At 34.8% G+C, this 12,489-nt stretch overlaps 1 protein-coding gene across 1 annotated transcript; it reads right to left on the bottom strand.

The window, feature by feature from the left end:
- Positions 1-6,620: 6,620 nt before the first annotated feature.
- LOC132286533 (F-box/kelch-repeat protein At3g06240-like) lies at positions 6,621-12,059 on the bottom strand. The gene has a single exon (XM_059788884.1). The coding sequence runs from the start codon at positions 11,952-11,954 to the stop codon at positions 10,812-10,814; it is 1,143 nt and encodes a 380-aa protein (XP_059644867.1). The 5' UTR covers positions 11,955-12,059; the 3' UTR covers positions 6,621-10,811.
- Between the last annotated feature and the right edge of the window lie 430 nt (positions 12,060-12,489).

Genomic DNA, 12,489 nt, shown 5'->3' with positions numbered 1-12,489 from the left:
TTTATTTTGTAGGCTCAGTCACTGCATTAGTCAGATTCATGCCTCTTTAAATATGCAATATCCATACTAATTTAAAAGAAATATAAATGAAAATAAACTGAAATTAACACACTAGTTATTATATAATAACAGAAAACTAACACACCAGCGACAATACAACAAAAGAAAACTAACACACCAGCAACAATACAACAAAAGAAAATTAGCACACTAGCAGTCTTGCCAGAATGTCCATTGTCACTTCCTCGGATAGGTAGTCCGACATTGTTAATCAAACAGATTCTAGGGTTTCTGAAAGCTGATACTAAACCCTAGAAATAAACCCAAAAGGAGAAACGAGAGAGAGTAAGCATTCAGTAGCGTGCGTGTGTTGACAGAGGGCCGAGAGTTTTTAATTATTGAATTACAGAAATGCCCCCAAATGGCATATGCTTAAACCGGTGGATGAAAATAAGGCGCTCCAATGGCCTCTCGAAAGACCTCTCATATTTTGAGATTCTCAAATGTATTCTCAAATATAGCAACTCTCAAATGGTCTCTCAAACTCAAAATATAGCAAGTGGATGAAAATAGGCATTCTGATGAGCTCTCTCGAAAGACCTCTAATATTTTGAAATTATCAAAAGTTGCTAAAATGAAAATAAGACACTTCAATGTGCTCTCAAACATGGAATGGTTGTTGTGTCAAAAAATAACATTTTGTATTAAATGCCCATTGGAGCATAATTGCAAAAATATAGCATTTTGACACTATAGCTACTCTCAAAATATAGATTTGACATGAAAATATAGTATTTTGCATTAGAAATGCTCTTAGAATTATGAAACAATTATTTTGTCAGGATGTATCGATTATTAAAAGTAAGTAATACTATACTATGGGGGAAGCACCCCGGTGAGAATATCAAAATATATGATAAATAAGTAACTAAGGGAAATTTGCACTCACACCCCCTCATTTCGTAATAAAGATAGGTAAATACAACTTCGGGAGAGTGTGTTTCAATTATCTCCAAGTTTACAAACTTGAACAACCATGATAAGAATACGTAATTGTCTGACTTAAATAATATAAAATCATTATAATTTTTTTTTTTTTTTTTTTTGTGCATGTTTAATGTGCTCGGTGAAATAGATGGATTAGTTATATTATCTAATACTTAAACAACATTCTAATACAAAACTCTGACTTTCCATCTCAAAAAGTAAGAAATATGGTGGGGGAACAATAATGTAAAATTAAAATTTTAAAATAATATAAAATCATTGTAAGAATTTTTTTTTTGTACATGTTTAATGCCCTCGCTGAAATAGATGAATTAGTTATATTATCTAATATTAAAACAAAATTTTTCTAAGACAAAAGTTTGACTTTTTCTATTTCAAAAAGTAAGAAATATGATTTTAAAATATATTTTTATTATTATTCCGTAGTAACATATTAAATATTAAAAGACCATTTTTAATAGTCATATATTACATGTAATCACACATAAGCCAATCTTTTTATTTCTTAGTGTTTACTGAAACATTACATAACATGTCACATTTTTCTTCCACAAAAACAAAGAAAAAAAAAACATGCTACAATATAATCAAATTTGTTTTTTCATTCTTGTGGGCCATTTTGGTCAATTAGTAGGAGGTTATAAAGGTAATTTAATAATTCACATGGATCAATTCAGAGGTCAAAGGCAAATACATACTTTTATCATAGTTAGGGTGTCTTTATTCATTTTACCAAATCTGAAAAGTGCTTAAGTTGAAGATAGTTGCAACAAAAATTATTCAAATTTTGTTATAAATTTTTGATGAAAAACCACAATTTTTTTTTTTTCTTTCATACATTAGGAATTGCAGGACAGTTGGTCACTTATTATTATTATTTTTTAACCCCAGGTGAATTAGCTGGCTCAAATCCAACCAAATTACGACAATAATCAATTGGTATTATAAAAAGTCTTCATTTTAATCCACAACCCAAACCCAATTAACGTTAATTGATTAATGATAATTTGTTTCTAATTTTTTGTACTGACTTTATAATATTATATGGAAACAGTGATGATATTACCGCTCCAAAATTCAACCCTAGCATTCCACTTTCTTTTATTATTAATTTAAGGTTTGGTCCGTTCCAGCGGCGGCCTATTTTAAACTCAATTTTGATGCTAGTTTTGCCCATTTAAGTGGTTTATGTAGAGGTGGCATAGTTCTTCGGAGTCATCTGGTTTCCCCATTAAGGTTGCCTCTGTGTTCTTGCAAAATGTCCCAAGCTCTCTTATGGCTGAATGCTTAGTCTTGCGCGAGGCTGTGGGTCTTCTCAAAAATTGGGGCTATCGTGATGTGGTTATTGAAGGTGACTGTCAACCTGTCATGAGGTTGTCTGCCTCGGTGAAGGCTCTGAATGTCATTTTCTCAGACGTTTCTTCTCTTTTAGAGGATTTCTTGGGTTCTTCCATTGCTTAGGTTCCTCATGGTTGTAACAATGTTGCTCATTTAGTGAGTAAGCATGCTTTGAAAGCCAATTTGGACAATTTGGAGTGGAGCATTTGGCCCCGTAGTTGTTTAAGGCTCTGCTCCCTGATTATATTTTTTCCCCTTCTTGAATGTTAGTTTCGTTGTTGTTTGGTGTTAAAAAAAAGAAATGACAATTTTACCTTCCTACATCTCTTTCAACATAACCCAAAAAAAAAAAAGGGGTTGTAGGGAATTTCGATTAGGTTGGAGGGGTGAGAGGGCAAAATTATAAATTTATTAGATAATATTTTTGTTGTCCTTAATTTCTAAATTGGAGGCGGCAAACCTTTATGGCAAGTAAGGTACCTATAAAAAGGCCTGCGAAATAGAGTACGGAATATAATGTGATCAAGCCTGGAAGTCTTTGTCCATCAATGGAATAGGAGTCTGATTACAGTGATTTCGAATCTTATAATCAACTTCCTTCTACTGTTTCCCCCCCCCCCCCCCCCCCCAAAACCAACCACGATCCGTTGAGGCAAGACCCCCACGCTCCGTTGAGGCGAGACCCCCAAACCGATCAGCTCTCGTTATCTATCGGATTTTAGGTTTTCCAAAGAAAAGACTAAACCCATCTAGATTTTATGGTTTTCAAAGAAAGGCTAAAAATATGGAAGAAATTTTCATGGGTTATAAGTTTCATCCAACCGACGGTTAGTTGATTTAGTATCTTGTGTGCAAGGCAAAGGAAGAAGCCCTGCCATGTGAGGGTGTTGTAAAAGACTGTGACATTTACGACAAAGAGCCCTTAGAGCTTTTCAAGGGTTCGAAAGAGAAAGTTCTTTATTTTTTCACAAAATTGAAGAAGAAGCACGAAAACGGGTCGAGGATCGATCGTGTAACTGTGACAATGGGTACATAGAAGGGATAAGACAAGGCTAAACCTATAAAAGATGTAGATGGTACTACTGGTACCAATAAAGAAGATGATCAAGAAACAGCAGCGTTGATGAGAAGGAAGATAACTTTTACATATATGATGAAATCGTATGGTAAGGCGGCGAAGGCTAAGAGTGGATAGAGCATGACTGAATACAATCATGACGGCACTAATCTCTAATAAGCAAAAATAAGTACCATGTGTGTATATACACACTAGCAAAAAGCACGTGCGATGCACGTGAGCAAATTTGTCGTGTAATTATAATATAAATATTTACAAAATATTAAAAATTAAAATATAGGACTTAAATCATAAAACCTCTAATATTCTTCTTGTTTTATTTTTTTTGTGAATAAAAGCAAAGTTGTTTCTCACTTTCAGTGCAATGCCTAATGAGAAGTAGGTGAGTGTTGTTGATGTTGTTCAATTAAGGCAAAGGGTTACGAAATCATCACTACTAATGAGATAACACCAAGATTTACAGACGCACCTGATTTGCAGAAGAGTTCTCACTGGTAATCTTGCCAGAATGTCCATCATTACTTCGTTCGGTAAATAGTTCGACATTGTCAATCAACAGATTCTATGGTTTCTGAAAGCTGCTATTAAACCCTAGAAATGAGGACTAGAAATAGAAGGGCAATCAGCAGTGTGTGTGACAGAGGAGTTCAAGCGAATCGAGAGTTTTTGCTAATTGAATTACAGATATGCCCCCAAACGGCGTATGCTTAGAATAATGGTTTTAAAATATGTTGAATTTGAAGGAAAAAAGAAACAATTATTTTGAGGATGGATAAAATATATTATTATTATTATTATTATTTAACTTAACATTAAAATGTAACTAAATTGTTTGAAATATTATTGCAATTTGATTGAATTCAAAATAATTGTTAGATTTGTTTTTTTAATTTTATTTTTTATTTATTATATCTTTCTATGTTAGTCATTGGTGATAGATTCGAATCTTAAAATCTTGTTTGACGTCATAGATTATTCTTTTGCTATTTGTTGTCGGTCGGGTTGGTTATTTTTTTTATTTATGTTAAAAAGTACCATGAATTTTCTCGTGCACACAAGCAACATATAATAATATCATTTTTATAACAAATTACATGAAAATCTTATATAAGCATAACTTTTGCATTTGTTTTACATCAGAACCATTTAAAATATTAGTTAAAGTTCAAAATAATTTTATTGAACATGTAAATCTATATGAATTTTACAAGTATCTTACTTCTTCTTCATGAAAAATGGAAGATTGAATGATTCTCAAAGCACAAACAAATACTTGAATTTAAATTATATATGCGGATAATTTCACATTTGCACATCACTCAAGAGTTTATAGTAAGGGCAGGTAAATTTATTTTTTTGTTAAAAAGAATAAAAGTAAAAATAAAAATAATAACTATTATAAAAAGAAAATATATGTTTCAATTACTATATGATTTTTATTTTTATTTTCAGTCATGTGCAAATGGCACATGCACTTTTTACTAATATAACGTATTTAAGAGTTTTATGCTCTCGCTAAACCGAGGTTCCCAGTCTATCAAAGTTTGGAGATTTCCCCAAGGAAGTGCGCTTTTTATGAGATGGCTTACATACCCTCTCAAGTCCGTTAATCTTGTAGGTTGTATGCCCGAAGGGGCACATGTGAGCGGCGGATCGTATACTCAAGGTTTTTGCACCTTGGAAGAATTGATCACCAACTTCTGCTGATATTTCGTTTTCATTCTCACGGTTTGTTCTGTGTTTTTTTACTTTCAGTTTTCTCTGTTTGCCTTCCTCCTCTCTCTTTATCAGACGGACTATTATCTCTAGGTTCCCGTGGCGAGTCGATCCAATGCTAGTTATGTGTCTAACCCAGTTGCCATGGCCTGTGGACCGTGGTTGGATGTTGAAGGACTTCTTGGTAAGGTAGACAAGCTTTCAATACACGGTTTTTCTGTTGATTGTTGTGCTCGGCGATGCTTATATGTTGTTGATGGCGATTCTGATGTTGAAGACTGGCCGACGAAGTATTCGTCCTTGCCTAATTGGGATTTAGCATCCCAAACCTGTCATCGAGCTATGTATGTATCTTACAGACTTATATCAGCAACGGATGGGCACATGTGAGACGACGATGCTGGTAACATTGGGGGCTTCCCAAGTTGAACAGCTTTTTGATATATACGAGCAACCAAAGGTGAATCCAGGAATTGTCAATAAAATGGGTTAATATTTTTTTGGGTGGGCTAATAGTAATAATAAAAAATAAATAAATAAATTGGCTGGGCTAAAATTCAGTATGGTAAATAAATAAATATATATATATATTTGGGGTGGGCTTGAGCCCACCCCTGGATCCACCAGTGCCAGCAACTTTTTCCTTTTGATCCGGGGATTCTAGGCCTTAACTATGGTCAATGGATGGATGATGTAGGTACTTTTGGTCAAGTTGGCTCTCCGTTGTTATCCGTTATCGGAAATGCTTAGTTTTTGTTGAAGGAAAATAGATGATGGTGGCTTGCCAGCAAAATTTTAGTACTCTCCGATTCGGACTCCAGCAATCCACCAACATCCTCGAGCCTTACGCTGTATTGTATCATGTCAGACTATGTGTTAAAGTAAAAGCTTATCATACTTTGGTCGAGTGGGAGTAAGAGCGATTGTGGGAATGGGAGTGAGAGCGGAAGTGCGAAAACAACAAAATTAAATTACAAAATAGTGAAAAAAGGAGTGAGAGCGTGAAAGTAGAAACGTGCTCGGAGTGTAAGAGCAACACCCATCAAGAAAGATTGTGTGACTTAGAATTTGACATACTGGATGACTCGATGGTGATGCAACATGGGCCTGATTATAAGGTGGCTCAAGGTTTAAACCCAAAATTGCTGCCTAGCATTCAAACTGACCAGGTCTTCTCCATGCAGATGGGTTAATCCAAAGGCAAGCCCAATATCTACTGGGCTGCCGAATGAACGATGTGTATTTTACTGGTGTAGAGTGGATTTTAGAACCCCATATATCTGTCCAAGCCCAAAAGGAAACTAATGAGCCAAGTCCAGGACTGATGCCATTAACTGTGACCCAAAGTGCAGCAGCATGGAAGATGTCGTTGTGCCGTGTTAAGGATTGGCATGCCTCTCTGTTTGTTGAATGTTTTTCTGATCACCTCTTTGTGATGGATGTCCTATGAGGCTATGTATAGTGTTTTAGTTGCGAAAAAAAAAAAAACAAGAAGACATATTTGTGTTGTATTTGAGTTGGATACGAGACTGTCTAATGCTCCTAAATACGTAAAAGAACTCATTATTTGAGAATAAAATTATTTCATTTCGAATATCCATTAATACTTCTGGACACATAATTAACAAGTTCTAAAATAAACATGTAACTTTTTTCAATATAATTGTTAAGCAAACTTAACATTCCTTTAAAAAAGAAAAAAAAAAAACAAAAAAACAAAAAAACAAAAAAAAAACGAAAACAAAAACAAAAACAAAAACAAAAAAGAAAAACAAAACAAAACAAAACAAAGTAAAGTTTGAGCAACTGGGATTTTTTATTATAAGTAATCTATTTTATTTGAAGTGAAACACAGCACAGAATTAAGAGGGGCATCCCCCAACAGTACAAACAATAACAGAATCAAACATTCCAGAAAGGAATGTATCTAACAGAATGCCTGCTGAATCTAGTTGCAGGAAAGGACAACATTTTAAGTCCAATACAGTTATAGATTTGAAGAGACACAGAGCATTCATCCAAATAAGAATTAGAGCATCTTCCAGAGTTTCTTTCTCTCCAAATCGTATAGACACAGCAAGCAAGATTTCGCAAACTTGATGGTACCAATTCCTCCTAGACTGACAGTTGTGATTGCTCCATTCAAGAATCTCAAGCAAGTTAGTCTTTCCTTGCTAGTTGATACCCACAGCAATAGCAACAGACTCTTCAGGGCATACTGATATTTAAAGAATAGATGACGAACAGGTTCAGTATTCCTTCTGCTAAGGATATATCGGTCTGATTGAGCCGTACGCCATTGAAGGAGCTTGTTCATGGTGCAGCAAGCTAGAGGATGAAACAGCCCTGGAACAGCCCCACAAGTTATGGTTGAGTCTGACATCTTCATAAGCATCCTTAACTGAGAAGGGCTTATTGGAGCTGGACCAAACAACATCATTCCCTATCCTAGAAGGTACAGAGTTGAGCAATCAAAGAACCAATATCCCTAATATTATCTGGCATGCGATTCAGGCCACTCCCACCCTCTATCGGATATAATGTCAGCAACTTTAGCATCTTTAGGGACACCAAAGTCTATATAACTCTAAGACCCTTTGAAGGAACAATAGCGCCACATGATAGCCAAGGATCAAACCATAAGGAGGTGTTCTGGCCTAAGTTAATGATGTGTTTGAACTGGAACCTAAGAAATTCTCTTAGAAGTAGCATGCCTCCAGCACCAAGAAGCTGAAACAGACATTTTAACAACCCAAAATTTCTTCCCTCTTAGAAGGTACATTGATATTCAATTACACCAAATGAAATTAGAGTTTGCAGAGATACCAGAAATGAGATTCAAAATGTTTTTCCAAAAAATGGCCTTGTTCCAAGCCTGCAGGTCCTTGACACTTAGCGCACCTCCAGAGAGTGAGAGCATATCTCAGTCCAAGCAACTTTACATCCACCCTTATCAAGAGAAGACCCCTTCTATAGGAACCTCATGAGAGTTTGTTGTGTGGCAGCAATAATTTTTTGGGGGAGAATAAACAGAGAAGACCAGTAAACTAGAATCGATAAGAGAATGGATTTCAAAAGTTGTAGTCTCCCAGAGTCCCAGAGTAGGATAACCAGTTAGTAGTCTTCAGGCTTTGGCAGTAATTCAGAGAATGGGTTCTTTTGACCAATTGCTAAAATTGAGCTCCTTTTTCGGGCTTACTATTTAATTTTAACAGGGTTTGAATAACGGGCATAAAATTAAATACTTTGATTCTCTGTAGATAGATGGAATGAATGCCTAGACAAACAAAAGGTAAAATATTTGAAGGTAACAAAATCAGGCTGCTATGATGTGTAACTATTTAACACATCCTTATAAAGATGATATCTAAGATAAGACAGTGCTTTGGAACACCTCCCTTGAATCAAACACACTGAAGAGAATGGATTTCAAAAGTTGTAGTCTCCCAGAGTATGATAACCAGTTAGTAGTCCTCTGGCTTTGGCAGTAATTCAGAGAATGGGATCTTTTGCTCAATTGATAAAATTGAGGTTTCGGGCTTACTATTTAATTTCAAATGAGTTTGAATAACGGGCAGAAAAATCAAATATTTGAATCTCTGTCGATAGATGGAAGGAATGGCTAGACAAACAAAAGGTAAAATAAATAAAGATAACAAACTTAGGCTGCTATGATGTATAACTATTTAACACATCTTAACAAGATGATATCTGAGATGATAGAGTCAGCGAATATTTGTGACAAAAATTTAAGATTAATGATGGCAATAAAAGGAACAACTTCCTTCAGCTTTTTTATTTTCTGTATAAAAGGCAAACATAAGTTTCTATATTGGAAGAGTTTCTATATTTTTGTAAATAATTAAAAAAAAAAAGGGAACTAGGGCTAACATTCCTAAAGGTACAAAGGTCATAACTGCAGCTTAGTTCCAAATTTTGGGAAACAAAATTTGCAACTTGATAAAGAAAACAATAATTGTATACCCCATATGAAAATATAAATCACACTTCATTGCTTTTAGAATAAAACCAAACATTATGTTAAAACATACTTCTATTTTCTGATTCAAAGAAAAGCATGAAAGTTAAAGTGCAATGCAAGTCCACACAAAGTATATAAGAGGTAAAGATATCAGCAGTAATTTAGCACGCGCAACAAAAAAAATCATGCCAAAAAATGGTATTAAAAAATAAAAGAAAATCAAGGGATTATGAGCAAAATACATTTTCAACATGGCACGTAGAAGCTATGGAACAAAAAAAAAATGGCTGTCTTTCTCCTAGCTAGTCCCTTCTATCATATAAAATCATTCCCATTAAGAAGAGAATATAATTCAGGTCAAGTCTCATATTAACAACTAGTGGATCCAAGTATATCATCACTCTAATGTGTTAAGTGCATCCTTGTCCAAGTAGTGAAACAAAATGAGGTAACAAATAAGATCAACATTGAAACTGTAGCTAATTCTCCATTAAGACAACTAAAACCTATTCCTTACTTGTAGAGATACCTGACACAAAATTTATATTGATCATGACCACTCAAAGGTGTCATTAAAGTAGCATTTAAAAGAGGTGTTTTGATGAAAGGCTTGTATTGGCATTCATATACATGTCATACAAGAACTACTAATAGGCTAAAAAACAGTGGGGAACATAAATATAATTTTTTCCCCACCTTACTGAGCATATAACCATAAATGTCAGAAGAAAAAAATAGAAGTCCACATCAAGATCAACCTTCCATATTGCCTGTTAATAACACAAAATGCATGCATAATCATACAAATTAACATAAAACCTTACAGAGTCAAGATAAAACAGCCAGTTAAAAATTGGAATTTATCCATGAATAAGAACCCAAATACCATATTATGACCCAAAGTTTGAGCAACTGGGATCTTTTGCCCAATTGCTAAATTGAGCTCATCGTTATGAGTTTTCGATCTAATTTCAACTGAGTTTTTCATTCTCTATAGATAGTTAGAAGGAATGCCGAGACAAACAAAAGGTGAAGTAAAAAAAGAAAACAAATTTAGGATGCTCTGATGTATAACTATGTACCATATAATATTTGTAGAATTATTGTGGGCTATATATCAGAGATGATAGAGTCCACCCCCACATGCAGCAAATATTTGTGGCAACAATTTAAGAGAAGTGATGGCAATAAAAGAATAACTTCATTCAGGTTTTTTATTTTCTATATGAAAGGCAAACATAAGTTTCTATATTGGAAGAGTTTTTACATTTCTGCAATAATTGAAAGAAAGGTCTTGTCTAGGGCTACCATTCATGAAAGGTAAAAATGTCATAACTGCAGCTTAGTTCCAAGATTTGGGAAACAAAATTTGAGCATGAAAGGTGTAGTGCCAGTGGCAGATCGAGGAGCAGTTCTGAATGCTCACAAGTCCCAACATATGAGCAACAGTTTCTGGTTCCACACACGGTTGTTTAATAGACTGACCTTCATACCCTACTATTTCTTCAATCTCCTCAAGCGACTGGATAAAGAAATCAATTATTGTATACCCCATATGAAAATATTATAAATCACACTTTGTTGTGATCTTGATTGCTGCTTTTAGAATGAGGCCAAACATTATGTCAAAATAATATTTTATTTTCTAATTCAAAGAAAGGTATCAAAATTAAACATAGTATATAAGAGCTAAATATGAGAGCCTCCATTTACTTTGTCGATTAACACCAAGCTCTCTGTGTAAGTTTTGACACAAAATGCCTCGTCATATCCGTGCATCCCAAGATTCGTGAGCTTTTGAGTCTTAATGTCAATTGAAACCATCTCTTTGTCTTTTGTCAAAAGAACTTCACCATTCCTCTTCCAGCCAATAACTTTCACAGAACCTCCTCTAGCAAAATCAACACTAAATAGATTGGTCCACGACTCCACAACACCGTATTGTTTCATCATCCAGATTGACGCTTTGCCTATGGAATAATCATTCTCGAACATAAAAAGCGAGTCTTGAAACACTGCAACAGACAACTTACATTGTGCCTCTTTATAAAGTAGACTTCTTGGTAGCTCCATCCAAGAGAATACCTCAGTACTCAAATTGAATGTCACAATGGATTGGCCGGGAAAATCACCACCTCCGGAAACCCAATGGATAGTCCCATTGAGAGAAACATGAGATGAATCACAGATACAAGGTATAGGACCAGAAACACTAATGTTTCTCCAACATCCCTGCTTAAGAGAATAAATGTCAATCTCAGTAGTGCTACCATAGGGGTAAACAATTCTAACCACCTTATAATCATTAGTTGTGGAATCGAATCCGAATCCAAGAGCACGATGATAATGGCCGTGCGAACGGGAGGTAACGCGAGGTTCTGGAAGTACTACAAATTTACTAATAGTGGGGTTCAACAAATATAAAAGATCGGACGCAAAGCTATCATCAATAAGGCATACCAAACCATTGCAAGAGCCAAGAATGGTGAAATACGGACCAATGTCTGCGATTGGACGCCTTTCGATGTTCAATTGGTACTCCGTGAGTCCTTCGTTATCGAGATACAAGGAAAAGTGTTCTTGTTTTTTTATTTTTTTCCCTGAATAAAAATGTTCTCGTATCTCACGTTCAGTGCAGTGTCTAATGAGAAGGAGGTGAGTGTGGTTGATGTTGTTCAAATGAGTTGATCGATTGAGGCAAAAGGTTACAAAATAATCACTACTAATGAGAGAACGCCAAGATTTGCAGACGCACCTGATTTGCAGAAGAGTTCTCACCGGTAGTCTTGCCAGAATGTCCGTCAACAGTTCGTTCGGTAAGTAGACCGACATTGTTAATCAACAGATTCTAGGGTTTCTGAAAGCTGCGATTAGCCTATTAAACCCTAGAAATAAACCCAAGAAGGAAAGAGAGTAACCAGTATTCCACAGTAGGAAACTTTCTGAACGGCTTGTGACTGAGGAGGCGCTACTGTTGGCATCAGTTTTACGCTTCTAATTATCGAATTACATTTATGCCCCCACTGGGCGGTTGTTTAGAATTGTGATTTTAGAATATGTTAGAATTTGAAAGAAAGAGAAACAATTATTATTATTATTATTATTATTATTATTTAACTTGACGTTAAAATGCAGCCAAACCGTTTGAAATATTTTTGCAATTTGGTGGAATTCAATAAAATAATTATAAGATTTTATTTTTTCACACTATTTTTTTTCTATGTTCGTTTTTAATAATAGATCTTAATCTTGAAATCATATTTGGAGTAATACATCATCCTCTTATTATTCGTTGCTGGTAGATTTGATAAATTTTTTTATTATAAATAATATGTTTAGCTGTAATTCTAACACCATTAATAGTAGT

Source organism: Cornus florida, unplaced genomic scaffold (assembly GCF_030987335.1).
Source record: "Cornus florida cultivar Cherokee Brave unplaced genomic scaffold, ASM3098733v1 CherokeeBrave_3.0.0_Hap2_Chr11, whole genome shotgun sequence".
Taxonomy (NCBI): Eukaryota; Viridiplantae; Streptophyta; class Magnoliopsida; order Cornales; family Cornaceae; genus Cornus; species Cornus florida.
This window is presented reverse-complemented; position numbering and strand designations above follow the sequence as displayed.

Coding starts and splice junctions, on each gene's coding strand:
- LOC132286533 (XM_059788884.1), bottom strand. CDS start 11,954: ATGTCGGTCTACTTACCGAACGAACTGTTGACGGACATTCTGGCAAGA.